This window comes from Ursus maritimus, unplaced genomic scaffold (assembly GCF_017311325.1).
Source record: "Ursus maritimus isolate PB19 unplaced genomic scaffold, ASM1731132v1 scaffold_33, whole genome shotgun sequence".
Lineage (NCBI taxonomy): Eukaryota > Metazoa > Chordata > Mammalia > Carnivora > Ursidae > Ursus > Ursus maritimus.
In genome coordinates, this window is record NW_024425897.1 from 19,437,230 (window position 1) to 19,452,989 (window position 15,760).

At 59.1% G+C, this 15,760-nt stretch overlaps 1 protein-coding gene across 5 annotated transcripts in view; it reads left to right on the forward strand.

Moving 5' to 3' along the window:
- RBM19 (RNA binding motif protein 19) overlaps positions 1-15,760 on the forward strand; it is a 148,640-nt gene that overhangs the window by 94,289 nt on the left and 38,591 nt on the right. For all 5 annotated transcript variants that reach the window (XR_005831727.1, XR_005831726.1, XM_040619894.1 and 2 more), the window contains exon 23: positions 5,386-5,506. Coding sequence is in view for 3 of the 5 variants with exons in the window: in XM_040619894.1 (XP_040475828.1) it covers positions 5,386-5,506 (121 nt within the window). In the remaining 2 variants the exon portion in view is untranslated. The remainder of the gene's footprint in view (positions 1-5,385; positions 5,507-15,760) is intronic.

Sequence of the window (15,760 nt, forward strand, 5' to 3'; positions counted from 1 at the left end):
CCTGCCCGAGCTGGCCTTAGTACGCCTCAGTTCCCTGAGTGGGACCAGGCCCTGAGACCTGCTGTCCAAAGTGAGAAGTCCGTCTGCCCCAGGTCAAGGCAGAGGGACTTTGGGCAGCCATCTGGGTCAGCACACAGTCTACTCCCTGATGATCCGAGAAGGATTTATGGAGGAGGAAGTAGGGCTCAGGGACTTGCTAGGGATGCTGATGCCCGCAGGGGCCAGAGACAGTGGGAGCTGTCCTAGAGGGGCCCCGGCAGGAGCGCCAGTCCTGGAGGGAGAGAGCAGGGAGAGAAATAACCCCACCCCTTTCCTCCCTTCCTCCAGTACTATGGCCCCTCCCGTTTGCTCACCCTAAACAGAAACCAGAGGGCGAGAGCCCTGGTTATACAGTCCGTGGGAGTTGGCTGTGAAAGCCGGGAAAATGGTCCAGAGAGGAGCAGGAATAGCCAACACTGGCCTGTCGGATGATGACAGGAAGTGGTTCCAGAGACAAGGGGCTCCCCTCTTCTGTGGCCTTCTCCTGGCCAAATGAATGCACTCCTAGAGTTCCACCTGGATCTTTGGGCTTCTGCAGTGACCCGAGTGGGTGGTCTGGTGGTGTACCGAGTCCTGGTGGCTTGCGCACCTGTTCCTGTCCCCCAGGGTCCCAAAGTCATTCCTGTTGGGAGCAGATCTTCTTCCCCTCCTCCTTGTCAGACACAAGACCGTGTACATACCAGGTCCTGTCCTAATCGAAAGGCAGAGCGTCCCATGCATATGGGCAGCCGAAGACACGAGCTCCTTGTTCCTCTGTCCCCCGTGCTCTGTATCGTAGAGGTGTGGGGGGACCGCAACAGGATATTTAAGCCAGTCCTCCGTCTCTGGCCAGGACCGACTTGATGTCCCTTCCAGTCTGCAGACCCTCGGTGAAGGAGGCCCCATAGTTGGCCGCACGAATACAGCAGCCCCACCCCCACCCTCTTATCACGTGGTTTGTTACCCAGACTCAGCCGTGGTCCAGAAGCAGGTGACCCTCCTCCGGAGAAGGTCAGTGTAGCCTCACATGACGTCAGATGCCCACGTCATGCACCTCCCTCACTCCGTCTCATCACGCAGGCACGTTATCCTCTCATGCCACCCGAAGAAGGGGGATTTCTGTACAGGAGCGTATTTTGAGCGAGACCACGTTTACATAACCATTATTACAGTTTATCGGACGATTGTTCTAGTTTATTATTAGTTATTGCTGTTCGGTTTCTTACTGTGGTTAATTTATAGGCAAAACTGTACCATAGGTACGTTTGTATAGGAAAACTGCAGTTCGTGTGGGTTCTGTACCGTCTGTGGGTGCGGGTGTCCACTGGCGTCCTGGACGTATCCCCCTCAGATGAGGGGAGCGGCCATGTTCCCTGGGCGCACTGTGTCCCAAGCGCTGCTTGGGCAGCAAGGAGAGAGGCCTTCCCTTCCAGGTTCAAGGCTGAGCCCAGGAGGTCGGCCCGCAAGCAGGTGTCCATGGGGCCGGTGCTGGGCTGGAGGCCACGCGGGCAGGGCGCAGGGAGGGCGCCCGGCTGTCGTCTGTGTGAGGAGAGCATGGTGTCCCCTGGGCCACCAGCAGGTCGATTGTGAGGAGGGAGCTCTTCCAAGGCCAGAGCAGATTATAAAGGCCCAGGGATGGAACGTACAGGGTCTGAAAGGAAAAGCTAGAAGGAAGTTGACGTGCGTGGAGACCTTGGCCGGCGCCTGTATTCCTTTCATTGAAATGGGAGAATGATGTCTGTTCTCATGAGTAGGTTGGGATCATAGGCGTAGAGTTCCAGCCCAGGAGATCCATAACCCGTGGGAAGAAGAAGGCCCTTGCGTTCCAAGGGAAGAAAACGGGCAGCAGAAGCAGGATTTGGAGAGAAGCACCAGGCCAGGAACGTCTGACTCCCCACTTTTTCTGAGACACCCTCATCGCACTGACCCCAGGCACCCCCAGGTGAACGAGGCCCTGAGAGCTGATTTGGCAGAGGGGTGCCTGCGGCTGATGTTCAGAACTCTCGGGAGGAAGGTGGCGGGTCTCAGCAGGCACAGAGGCCAGGGAGGAAGCTGCTGGCGGGCCCCAGGCCAGAGAGGCCGGGGCTGCACGTTCCCCTCTGCTGTGCCTGGAACCTTCCGTGTCTTCTGCACTAGCCTGAAAGCCCCTCGAGGCCTGGGCTGTGTCCTCCTGCTCACCCACCCCCCTGCCTCCTAGGATCCCCCAAATATAACAAGCTCTCATTAGGCTCTTTTGGTGAAATATGACTGCTGGATTGTCCAAGGCCACTTTCAGCCTCGGGTCACTGTCCCTGCTGCCTGAGACAGTTTGAGGCCACTGCATGGCACCTAGCAAGGCAGCGGGCACTCGGGAAAGCGACCTGGTCTCCTGCGAACTGGAGGGGACTGGGGCGAGGGAAGCTCGTCCTGCTATTTTGGGAGAACCATGCTCTGTGCCCCCAGAGCCGAATGCACGAGAGCTTTTGTGTCCCACCAAATACTGTTCCTGCTCTTCGGTGCCATCAGGGGAGCAGAGGGCATCCATAATAATAATAATAACCACCACCAGCGGTGCTCCTCCTGTCCATTCGCTGCTGCCCCTCAAGGACTCGGGTCCCAGAGAGGTTAAGCAGCCTGCCCCAGCTCACGTAGCTTATTAGTGGTACAGCGGGGATGGGAACCAAAGCAGCCCAGGCCCAGAGCCCCCAGTCTCAATGGTTGGGCCATCTTCACCTCTGGAGGTGCAAAGCCCTTCCAAAGAAGAGATGAGGATTTGGAAGGGTTGCCGTCAGAGGGAGGCGAGGAGAGGGGGTTTTAGCAACTCTGCAGTGAGCAGAGCCCTCTCCAAGCTTGGTGGGGCCCAGCAGTGGAGACTGGGGTTCCAGGGGTCGGAAGGAATCGCCAGTCTGAAGGCTGCACACAGAGGGAGGCTGGGGTCGGGGCACTTCGCCCGGGCCCACCTCCCAGGCCCCCTCCCTCACTTCTCTCTTCTCCCCAGATGCAGCCTCGTGGGCGCCCCTGCCCGCCTGCGTCCCTGGGACCGCAGCTCCTCGGGGACCCAGGCGCCGGGGCAGAATACCCACCCCGCCAGACTCCCGACTGACTTCTCTCTCCCATCTTCGAACCCCCGCTCCCCCAGTCAGGCTGTTTCTCTGCCGTGCCAGCTGAGAACGCGTGTGTTTTAAAGCTCTGAATGGGCCATTTCGGCTCGGAGTCCAGATGCATTTTTATATCTGCATGGAAAAAATGCAGAGGCTCTGCTGGCAGTCAGAAAGAGTTTTTAAATTAAAGTCAAAAAGGGGGGGGGGGAGAAAAAGTTTCCTGCACCTGGCCCTTGCCAGAAAAGCGCGACTGAGAACAAAGCATTTCTGTACTTTGACCACATGTCTCGTTTTAAAAAGATGCATGTCCCAGCCACCTCCCATCAGTGCTTTTCAGATTCGGTGGTTTATGGACTATCCCCCCCGCCCTCGCCGGGGCTTGTTACGTGTTAATCCCACAATTAGCTCCATTTTATAGATGAGGAGAGCGAGGCTCCCAGTGGGGCACCTGACTTACCCAGGGTCACCTCCGCGGCCGTAACAAAGTGCCACAGGCTGGGTGCCTGAAACCAACAGAAACTGATTATCTCACAGCTCTCAAGGCTAGAAGTCCAAGGTCAAGGGGGCGGGAGTTGTTGGGTTCCTTTCAAGGGAAGTCTGGTCCCTGCCTCTCTCCCAGCTCCCGGTGACAGCGGCATTCCTCAGCCTCTGTCTCCATGGGGCACCCGCCCTGCATCTCTGTCTCTTACAAGGCCGCAGTCACAGTGGGTTAGGGGGTCCGCCTTCTCCAGGACGCCCTCACCTTCATTTGACTACACCTGCAAGGACCTGTTTCCAACTAGGATCACACCCCGAGGTAGCAGGGGTGTGGATTCCAACATCCATTTTTGGGGGGAACACGGTTGAGCCCGTGACAGTCACGCTGCCTCCTCACAGCATGGGGGAAGCAAGAGGGACGGGCCCCGCCGCCCCTCCTCTCATACCATGTGGTGCTGACTGCAGCCCAGAAGCACGGACGACGACGCCACCCTTAGCCCCCGTTGCTTCCAGTGCTCACGAGCCCCCCGGGGCTAGCCCTGTCCCCACCCACAGCCGACCCGAGGCCTCTGTGCTGAGAGACAGAAACCACAGATGTGATAAGTGTGCAGTAACAGCACAACCAGGACGAGAGCTAGCATCTGTTGGCGCTTGCTGTATACCCCCACACCGTTGGAGGCACCTTCCACGTTAACTCCTTCTCATCTCCCGTGGAACCCTTAGCTGGGAGTACCATTAACGTTCCCATTTCATAGACCAGGAAACTGAGGCCAGAGAGATTCATTAACTTGCCGAGGTCTCGAAGTGAGGAGGTACAGGACCTGCCCTGCCCAGGCACGGTGGCTCGGGAGTCTAAGCGCGTGGCCTCTGTGTGCCAAAGGAGAGCTGTAGGGAGAGCCCCTGGGCAGTGCCACTTAGCCTGGGCCCTAGCCGCGTTTCAGAGCGAACTCACCCATCCCGCACGGTTCTATTCATCTGAAATGTCCAGAACAGGCAAATCCAAAGAGACGGACTAGTGTTTGCGGGGGGGCCGGGGGAGGGTGTGGCGTGCTCCGTCCTGAGTGTGGGGTTTCTTCCGGGAGGAGGAGGATGAAGTATCCTGAACTTGACGCGGTGATGGCCGCACAACTCTGAATATCTTGAAAACCACTGAACTGTGTACTTCAAATGGGTGACTCGCACGATGTGTGTCTTGTATCTCAGTAAAGTGACACCAAACACCAGAGATGGGGGAGGCAGAACTCGGAGGCCAGGAGCAGCGAAGAGCAGGAAGACAGAGCTGCGGAGGGAGCCAGCGCCTGGGGTTGGGGGGGGGGGCCTTCCGGAGGCTGAAGGTGGCCTGGCCTCAGGCAGCAGAGAGAGGTGGGGGACGGACTCCTCGGGGCTAGCGAAGGACAAAGCCACCAGGCAAAAGCGAGGGGCCTATGTGGCTGTCACCATGGCTAGACAGGGCTCGGCTTTCTCACGTGGCGTGGCCCCCGATGGCCCAGTGGGAGGCGAGCCGGTTCATGGGGTGGCCCTCCCCAGACAGGACACAGCACGGGGAAGAAGCCGGCCGCTGGCCCGGGCACCAATTACAGGCAGATATATTGACGGCATGGTCACTTGCAGCTCTCTCCCTGGGAACGTAACCCGCTAATTGAATAAAGTGCCCGACAGCTCCCACACCCTCGCCAGAGAGCAGGTGTCACAAGGGCCAGAACCTGGCCTTTGAGCTTGAGGTGCCGGCAGGCGGGAGGGGGACAGGATGCAGTGTCTGCGGTAGGTCTCCACTAGCTCGCAGTTTCATTTCCTGCCCTTCCGCCCCCAGAGAGCCTTCCAGGCGCTGTGTCACAGCACCCACCTGTACGGCCGGAGACTGGTCCTGGAGTGGGCCGACTCGGAGGTGAGCCTGCAGGCCCTGCGGCGGAAGACAGCTGAGCGCTTCCACGGTAAGTGTGCGGGGCTCTGAGAGCACTGTCCTTGCGGCGATGGGCTGCGTGGGGCAAGATCCCTGTCTCCCTGCGCGTGCTGGGTACCCTCCCTCTGCCCCCCAGATGTGCTGTCTGCCCTCCTCTCCCTGCTTCGCACCAAGAGGCTGATCTGTGTGGACGGCACCCGTAGCCTCCATGCCGTATGGCTTCCAGCTGGGTCAGGTCATTGGGAGGCCTGGTGGAAACTGGGGGGAGGAGAAGACTGGGGTCATGGGGTTTATTCCCTCCCCATCCCACCTCTCCACCCCCGCCTTCCGTCCTGCTAGGTGGCTGGCTGGCTGGCACTGCCACCCAAGGCCACAGCTCAGTCTAGTTGCCCTCTCTACCCAGCACTTTCTATCCAGGTCCCTGTGGCCAGCCTCGGGGTTCGTTCATGTTGAAACCCCTGCCCTCTGCCACCTCTTTGGTTACCCTCCTCGGTTACTCAGTTTGGGGGCCATCTACTCCCTGCCGGGGGCCTGATGGTCCCAGAACCTGACTTCACCTCTTACACACTTTGGGGGCATCACGCGGCCTCGCCGATGATTCAGTCCATCCCCAGAAAATACTCAGTGAGCACCTGCTCTGTTGGGCGACGGGTTTGAGTGGAAGAGGCCGGGTACATGACTGGAGCAGGTGGTCTAGAAAGGCCTCCCTGCAGAGGTGACATTTGTGCCCACGAAAGAGCTGCCTGAGCAGTGGGGACCTTGAGCTTGGCACCTAGAGAAGCAGGGAGGCCAGCGTGGCTGGAACAGATAAAGTGGAGAGAGTGTGGGGCTGGCTCACAAGGGGCCTCGTCCTGCCCAGCAAGTTGCTGGGAATCAGGCAGAAGGGATAAAGGAAAGCCCCAAGGACACTGGGCCACACTGGGCCACACCAGGCATGTGGAAGGTGTGGCAGGTGCCCCCGACGGTCCCTCACAGAGTGCACCCCCGCACTCGGGATAGCAAGGGACCTTTGAACTTGAATCCCATCTCCACGCCTCTCCCACGCGTCTCAGAAGTGCATTCAAGGCCAGGCAGTGAAGGGGCAGCTGCTAGCCTCCTATCCACTTAGGATCCCATTGGCTTAGTGACGGGTGCCCAGGAAGTAGCCTCACCCAGCTGGGAATGCACCTCTTCCTCCCCGCTGCCTGGGAAAGCCGGGCTTGGTGAAGGGGCTCCGTGCTCTCCCCCATGGCATCAGCCACGGCCACTCTGAGGCAGTGTGCCACCCTCCACCCAGGAGTCCCAGGGACAACTGGAGGGGTCATGGCTCTCGGGGGCTTTCCTGGGTAGACCAGTTACCCAAGTGCCTGCCACTGCTCCCCTCACCCACCCCCACTGGGCAGCGGGGAGCCAACAGTGTCCCCTGGGGGCAGAGTGGGGTTGTTGGCTACAGAGCCCACCCTTCTCCCACTCTTCGTNNAGGGATGGAGCCTGGAGCCAGGACGTGATCATTTACGGTCCCAGCTAGTGACACTCGGGTTCCCCAGTCATGCGGCAGCTTGGGGGGACACGCAGAGAAGGCGGCCCTCACGGGGAGGGAGTTTTCCAGTGGGGCCTCTCTGGTCTTGCTCCGGGCTAGCAAGCAGGGCTTCCCAGCAGTGTCTCGGGGGTGCAAGAGTGCACCCCCCTCAGGTGTGCTACCATCTCCGGAGATAGGATGAAAGCCTCTCACAGTCGCTCAGCCTGCCAGACCCTTCAGAATACACCCTCGCCCTGCCCACTCCAGGGGCTTTTCCCAGCCTCGTCCCACCAAACCTCCCCAAAGGCCACGCGGTGTTCTGTGTCTTCCCATGTGTTCTTCCCTCTGCTCAGAATGCTCGGCCTGCCCATTTCTTTAAGCAGGCACTGCCTATGCAGCCATTAAGGCCCAGCTCAAATGACGCCTCCCCCAGCAAGCCCTCCCTGCCTCTGCCCCCCTCCTGGGGTATCAGTAACGGCTCCATCCTCTGCTCTCCCACCTCCTTTCCTATACTTCTCTGGTGGGTCACCATATATTCCTTTATGGTTTTATCCTCCCTGGACTGATGCCTTTCCCGACATGGAGACTGTGTCCTTGGGTTCCTCTTTGGGCCCCCCGTGCCTGGCACAGCGTCCGGCACAGGGCGGGCCCCCCGTCTCAGGCTGGGGAGGATACCGGCAAAGGCGCACAAGAAACCAGAGAAATGAGGACTGAGTACACAGTCCCAGGCTTACAACTCAATAAGTCCCCAAATCCTGACGTGTAGAAAGGGAACCTGTCCTTATCGACAGCCATTGACAGGCCCGAATGCCCCCATCGGCAAATGTTTGTGTAAGGGACGCTGCCCGCTCGTCCGCACCGCCCGCCCCCAGAGCCGGCGGCCTGCAGGCTCAGCAGTTCTGTCCTGCGTCGGAGAGAAGCCCCCTTCAATAAATTGAGTTCCAAAGACAGCATTACTGCCTCACCACCGCGAAAGACGGGGCCAGGAGCGTTTGTGCGGGATCGGCCGCCTCCGAGTATCCGCGGCCGGCCGAGGCCCAGACGGGGCAGCCACAGTCGCAGGAGTCATGGAGACAGTGGCTCGGTTGCACACGTCTTCCCGCGAACACCCCAGCAGCCCTGCGACGTGGGCATGTGAGCCCCAGTTTTTGGTTTTTGGTTTTGTTTTTTTAATTTTAAGATTTTACTTATTTGAGAGCAAGCGAGAGAGCGTGAGCGGGGGGAGGGGCAGAAGGAGAAGCTAAGACTCCCTGCTGAGCAGGGAGCCCGATGCAGGACTCGATCCCAGGACCCTGGGATCATGACCTGAGCCGAAGGCAGACGCTTCATCGCCTGAGCCACCCAGGTGCCCTTGATCAGCCCCATTTTTCGGATGGGAAAACTGAGACCCATCAAGCATTGAAGTGACACGTGACAGCTAGTGTTACTAAGGACTCGCTCTGCGCCAGGGCCCGTTCTTAGCATATGACCTGCACCGTCTCAGCCTCAGGGGTGCAGTAGCAGCTCCAGGCCCTGCTGTCTCCGTTCTGTAGACGAACCGAGGCACTGGCCATGGTCACGGAGCTGGAGAGTGGCAGATCCGAACTCCAGGCCAGCCCTAGAGCCTCCCACCCCACCCCGTCACCCTGTACTGCATGGCACTAGCAAATGCCATTTTCCAGAAGTTTGGGGCCTTTGTTAGACCTGGGGTGTGTGAGTGTGTTTCCTTCATGGCTTCCTTCATTCTGACTCATCCAGACCCTGAATGTAGACTCTCCTGGGTCCCTTCCAGGAATGATGGAAAATGTCAGATGGCCCTTTGGAATTGTGTCCTCCTAGAAAGCCCTGCGGGGTGCGTGTTACCACGTCCCCGCCTATGATAAGCTCAAGTGCAAGGTGGGATGAGGGCCTCGAGGTCAGTTTTGAGGGTCAGCCCAGCTCTGTGTTTGGACTCCCTTTGAGTCCCCCCTCGAGGAACATTGCCGTCTCAGGTTCTGGAAGGGGTCATGAGCTCTGAGCTAACTGAGTGTGTGGAAGTGAATGCTACCAGACCCTCCCTGCACCAAGGAGAGATGGGCAAGGTCCTACCAGGGAACTGAATTTACCCCAGGGGTTGGCAGGAAGAACCTATAATGCGGAGGTGAGGGCAGGGGCCAGAGGTGAGCAGGAGTGAAGAACAGCCCCCCCCAGCCCCCACCCCATCCCCAGCACCTGTAGGGGCAGGTGGGGAGGAAGTGATGTCCCTGCGGTCCATCGAGAGCAGGGCCTGCAGACATCTACTCGATCCCCTAGTGGAGAGGGCCACAGCCAATGCCAGAGAACTCCCCAAAGCAGGTGGGGAGCTGGGGGAGAAATGGCTGCAGCTCCTTCTCCTCCCACCTCTGCTCCCCTCTGGGTCTCTCCTTGGTCCATTGCATCTGTAAGCCAGAGGGCCAGGTCCCCCAGGGACACCTGCCGGGGGACAGCAGGACAGAGGATGGATCTGATGGCATTGGAGAATATCCAGCCCATGTGGTGCCCATGAGCAGCAGGGGTGTGGCCGGAGCGGGGGGAGCCGGCCGTCTTTGCTGAGGGGAGGCCTCCCGTCTGGAAGGGTCTCTCAGACGCACACCCGCGTGTCCAACCTCCACACCGGCCTCACCTGTCTGGGTCGTGAAGAGGCGACAGCAAGGCAGCCTGAGAGTAAAGTCATTCCCGGTTGTGTTTCACTGCACTCTTGCCCAAAGAAACACATGATAATCCTCTGAAAACAAAAGAAAGCTCTCTCCAGAACACAGCAAGACAAGACACAGGGATTTGTACCCTGGAATCCGTGAAACCTTGTCTTCGTGGATCCTAGTCTGGGGCTGGCCTCAGAGGAGCTGTGAACACCCAGAAAGGTTGTCACGGGGGCGGGGGGAGTGCGTGCGTGTGTACATGCGTGTGCACACGTGTGTGCATGCGTGCACCTCTCTGGCAAGAGGATCTGTTGTCATCAGATTTTCCGTAAGCTCCTGGTCCCCGAAAGGTTGGCTGTAGGAGAAAGAGCGTTGACCTTGTAATCAAGGAGACCCGGTTTCTGTTGCTCCCTGGCTGAGTGTCCAGGGAGGCGTCAGTGTGCCCCCTGGGCTTCCGTTTCCCCTTCCCCGACCTAGGAGGCTGACAAAGTCACCCGCTTGTAGGCTTGTGCTGAAAATGATCTGTGCGTAACAAGCAGCAGGAGTTGCCCTGGTTTTGTCACCCACAGGGCCTCCCCGCCCCGCAGGGCACTCCCAGCAGGTAGAAGCTCTGTGTCTTCCCATTTTACAGATGAAGGGCGGAGGCAGGCGGAGATGAAGTCGCTTGCCCGGGGTCACGTAGGCAGTGAATGGTGGAAGCCAGGTTCAAGCTCATACAGTCCGGCTGAGGCGCCCTGTTCTCAGGGCAACGGCTCCATCCGTCCTTCCCACGTTAGCTGGACCCAAGGGAGGGGGGCGGTGAATCGTCGTAGAACAGGTGCTCTGGAGCCCGCAGTCCCTCTTACCCACCCACCCCATTGTCTGAGCTCTCCAGGGAACGGGAGGTACCCCCGCAGCCCTGAATGTTCAGAATAGGGCTGCTGGCCTCCCGCTCTCCTGGCTGGACCCTTTTCCCCGCCCTGCCCCTTCCCCATGGCGAAAAATACCCAGCTCATTTGTGTCAAAATCGGCATTGTTCAGCGCTTCCAGGGCCCTGGCAGACTCCGAGGGCAGGTGGGACCCATGCCCAGTTTCCTCCCTCCAGGCCGAGCTCTGCCAGGAAGGCACTCAGATCTCAGGTGGAGGCCCCAGCCCCGTTTGCCCAGTCCGAGCCCCAAGGCCACGAGGCCACACAAAGGGCTCCCTGTGGAAGGTGGGCCGGGGAATGACAGGCAGGCATCTCGGCCATTCAGCAGGGCCAGGCACGAGGCTTGCTGGCAAACTGAGAGCTTCGTTCACAGCCCCTGCGACCAGCCCCTCTCTCTAACCAAGAGTCCCTGACGAGCCTAGGTGACAGTGGACAGCCGTGCACGGTTCAGGCTAGATAACACTAATGATTATTATTACTGCTGTAACAGCTTTCATCTGTTAAGCCTTACTCCGTGCCAGGTATTATCGACGGGCGGGCGCAGGTATTAGTCCCGCAGAATCCTAGAAGGTAAATACCGTCATTCGCTTTTGCTTCACAAATGAGTAAACTGAGGCACAGAGAGGGCAGATACCCTGCCCAAGGGAGCACCCGGTTACTAGCAGCCGAATCAGGAGTCAGACCTGGGCTTTTGGCCATGCTGCTGGACTGAGTCTTTGTAACAGCGCGTGTGCCCCGCTGCCCCTTCCACTGACCCCGGGGTGTGTCCCCCATACCTGCTCTGTGACCTCGGGCACGGCACTCGGCCTCAGCTTTGTCATCCGTACGGTGGGGCGACGGCATCCACCTTCTCTGGGGACCCGCGGTGCTCAAGGAGACGCTGCCTCTGGTGCTGCTGGCACAGGGGAGCGTGCGACAGACGTCACTTGCCCAGTTCCTTCTCGGGGCCGCCCGGAGCGCCTTGTTGACCTCGTGTCCCAGTCAAGCCGGGCTCAGGGAGGATGTGCTCAGGACAAGGAAGAGAGATAGAGGAGCAGCCCTGGTTTTTTCAGGCCTGAGCGATACCCGAGTGTGTGTGTGCACGCGTGTGCCCGCGTGTGTGAGTGGGGGAATGGAGGTGCCCAGGACGGTGCGTTTGCATCTGACTCTGGATGGCGGCTGGTCTCCCGTGTCTCGAGCGCATAGCCCCTGCTGGGCACACGGTAGCCGCTGAGAACACAGTAGCGAGGAGGAGGATTCCTCGCGGGGGAGACGGCGTTCGGAGTGCCCTGTGTTCCGACGCAGGTGTGGGACCTAGACGTGCTCCCTGCCTGGCCTGGTGCTCGCCGCTCACCGAGGCTCCTGTATTGGCAGCCAAAGAAGCTTGTTTTAAGCCCCCACACCCCGGCTTCCCCACCCTTAGGAAGGCTTCCTCCTAGCCCTTGTTCCTATAAGATGGCAGGGTGTCACGTTTTCCCTTCTCAGGTGAGGCCTACGATACACCCATCCCACTGAACAGCAAAGAGCAGGTCTCTGAGTGTCACTGGGAAAGTTGTCCTGAGTCTTGACACCAGACAGAGGTGCTTTGAGAGGGAACAGCAAGCCGGCTGTCCTCCCCTCGCCCCTGTCCCGCCCCCGCCTCCCCTCCCGGCCCCGACCCGCCTCTCCCCCCTGCACCTCGCGGCCCCCGGTAGGTGAAGGGCTATTCTTCAGTGCCTCACGTGTGGGAGGGTGAAAAGAGAGAGCAAGGAGGGAAGAAAGAGGAAAGCCGGCCACTGGCTGTGTCCTTTTCTTCCCGAGCGTGTTACAAACCAGCAGGGTCGAGGCATCGAGAAGCTTTCAGGGCCTCGGCAGGCCGCGGTACCCGCAAGTGGCACCGAAAGAATATAATGGTAGAGAAGCAATCCGCCCGCAGAACCCTCTGTTTCAGAGCCCGCACAGCCAGGGAGGCCCGGGCAAACAGGCTTTTATTTGGCCGGGAGCGCGGCTCTGCTTCCCGCCGTTGTCTTATTCCAGCTGGGAGGACTGATGGGCTGTGGTTAGCGGTCGCACCTTTCACCTCCGGAGCCGGGAGCGCAGACATGACCGGCATGGCAAGCGGCTGGCAGCGGCGCCTCCCCCGCCCACCCGCGCCGGGCCAGGCCGTGATGGGAGATCTGCTGTCTCTGGGTGCAGACGGGTGCCCGTCCGGGTGGGTCCCGAGCCTCCAGCACACGCCGCCCACCCCCAGCCAGGCACCGGTGGGGACCAGGCGGGGAAGGGGCCTGACTGCTGGTGCCCTTATCCTGGCTGCCCCACCCCGGCTCCCCTCGCCTGGAGCTCTCAACCAGAGCGTCAGAGACTGGCCCTCTCCCTGGTACCCCTTGTCTGCTCAGTTCCCGCATCGCCCCTTGCCCCATCTTCCTGCCACTTTGTGTTCCCGTGTGGGATTGTCTGATGTCTCTTCTCCCCGTGAGGCTCTACCCTCCAGGGCACGGGGCCCTCTCCACGCCCCCTGCGTGGCCTTGCGTCTAGCACAGAGTGGGCGCCCCTAACTGGGAGCCAGACACATGAACGTCAGGAGGGCCCATTCTAACCGAGCATCTCGTCCGGAGCAGCCACAGTGCGGGAGCCGGTTCTGTCCCTCCTGTCATCCCACGGGAGGGAAGCCGGGGCGCAGGGATGCTGGACAGTTAGCTGTGCAGCCAGCCCTGGGGCCTGCTCGGCCTGAAGCCCACTCTTCCCCACCGTGAGCCTCGACACACACCAGTGTGAAAGAGGCAGCCACGTGACTTCTTATTAAAGACCAAATCAGGTGCAGGAGAAGAGGGGAGAGGGCCGAGTGGAGGACCTGCTCTGTGCGGGGAGCACGGCCGAGGGGTTTGGCCTCCCAGCTCACTGGGGAGAGGTGCTGTTCCCGTCTTTCTGAGGTGCACACTGAGACCCAGAGAGGTCTAGTGGATTGCCAGAGGGCACACAGCTTTGCACACTGCAGAGCAGATAACCCTATCTCCCTACTCCCTATTCCGCAGAAGCCCCCAGATCCCAAATTATCCCCCTTTATCGGACCTGGCCTCCCCGTCCAGGTAGGGCAGCAGTTGCAAACCAGAGCCCACAGCCAGACCCAGCCTGCAGCATGTTATTGAAAAATAAAGGTTTTTGGCACATGGCCGTGCCCGTGTGTTCCCGTGGTCGGTCTGGCCGCGTGCTGGCAGTGCGAGGGAAGAGCAGAGTGGCTGCAGCAGAGACACCGTGGCCTGCAAAGCCAAAACTGTTCACTGCCTCACCACTTACAGAAGGAGTTGGCAGCCCCTGGGGCTCGAGAAATAGCTGCCCTTGTTTTACCTAAAAGCCACGGGGACGGCTGATTCCTCCTACCATGCCCCCTCCTTTCTCAGAGAGTATACAGTTCTAGAAGCATCACAGCCACACCCTCACCACCCCCCCAACTGGAGTGCTCTGCTTAAGAACTCCAGCTTTCCCTGGGAAGGAGTCCCCATTGTTCTGCCCCCATATACTCCGCTCACTCATTCATTCATTCATGTGCTCAACTCTGCACTGACCACCTCATGGTCAAGGCTTACTCAGCCCTGAGGACCAAGCAGTGAACCAAAGACAAGGCCCCTGCCCTCGTAGAGCTGGTATTTCCTGGGCAGAGACAGATGACAAAAGAAAAAGTAAATAACAAAATTAGGATGATAGCAAGCCCTATGGAGGGAATTAGAAACAGTAGCAAGATGCCTCAGAGGTGGGGAGGAGTGGAGAGATTTTCCCCTCCTCATGGCACAGCCCTGGACCAGAAAAAGTCTTTCCAAGGAGTCGGTGTTTTTGTGATGGGAAGAAGAAAGCCAGCTAGCCACAGATCCGGGGGGAAATACATTCCAGGCACAGGGACCCACAGGTGCAAAGGCCCTGGGGCAGGAACATAGTCCTAACAGGCCACCATGGCTAGAGAACAGTTCCAGGGTGGAGAATGCTGGGAAACAAAGCTGGAGAGAGGCCAGCAGGGCTCCTTTTGGGGCCTGGCAGGGAGCCTGGCTTTTATTCAGCATAAAGCAGGAAGTCCCTCAAAGATTTAAGAAGGGAGAATTTACACCGTCAGACCTCTTCCTCCCTGTTCTATGGGGCGTGCATTGCAGAGGGGCAAGAATGGAGGTAGGAGTCCCACTGTGGTCCTCCTAGCAAGCAGGGGCAGTGGCCTGGGTGGGGACAAAGACCATAGGGATGGAGAGAAGCAGGTGGATTGAGCCTATGTGGTGAAGGTAGAGCCAGCCTAATTTGCTTCTGGAAGGCATGAGGGAAATTAAGGCCAGTGTGGAGATCTCTGCTCAGAGCCACTCAGAGGATGGCGGTGCGTCATGATGATGAAGCCCAGGAAGCTGGGAAAAGCAGGTGGGGGTTGGGGGGGCACATGGGGTTTGAGACACCTATTAGGACTCCCCGTGGGATGTCAAACAGATAGATCTATGAGTTTGGAGCTCGGGGGCGAAGTCTGGGCTGAGATATAAATTTGGAAGTCATCAGCGTACAGATGATATTTAAAGCCTGCAACAGTTCACCACCCCCCCCTTCCATAACTTAATCATTTCTAGGACGGCACATTTTCAAAAGATCGGAGACCAGGAGAGCCCGTTATCCCCACGCCAGCCCTTGCAAATATGCCTTCTTGATCTTGGCCATGAAAACATAATCATCGGGCTTTAAAAATCACAGTCAGGAAAGTTCAAGCAAGTATGTGAAGTCACAGAATTTATTATTCAAAATACCCCTTTGCTGTGGATCTTTCCAGCTCCCTGGAGACAGAAGGTTCCTGTAAGCTCCCCTCGCCTCGCTTTTATTCCTGCATTTGGGTGCCTCTCGTTCCCTCCTTAAGGCTTCACGGAGGCAGGCAGCCCAGCAGGAAGCAAACGAGGGGGACTGTCCCACCTGCCACCGCGTCTTACCCCTGCCCTCTCGGAAGGGCGCCACCTTCCCAGGCCGGCTCCTTTCTCAAGTGGCCCAGCCACCCCAGCTGGCGGAGGCAGAGTCGAGCGAAGACCCACGGAGAAGCGGGAATTGTTTGGGTCAGACAGCTCCTCGGCCGCAGCCGCCAGCGAGGGTGCAAATGGCTGGCAGTAGGGAGGGCTCCACGTTCCAACAGCCGAATGCATCCCCTGCCGAGGTGCTGGGGAGGCTGGAGCGGCCCGGAGCTGGCGGGAGCACGTGTCTCCAGGTCACCTCCTCCTCCTCCCTCCTTCCTGCCCACGCCCGAGCCTCTCGGAGTGGTGTTTTGGAAATATTTCCAGG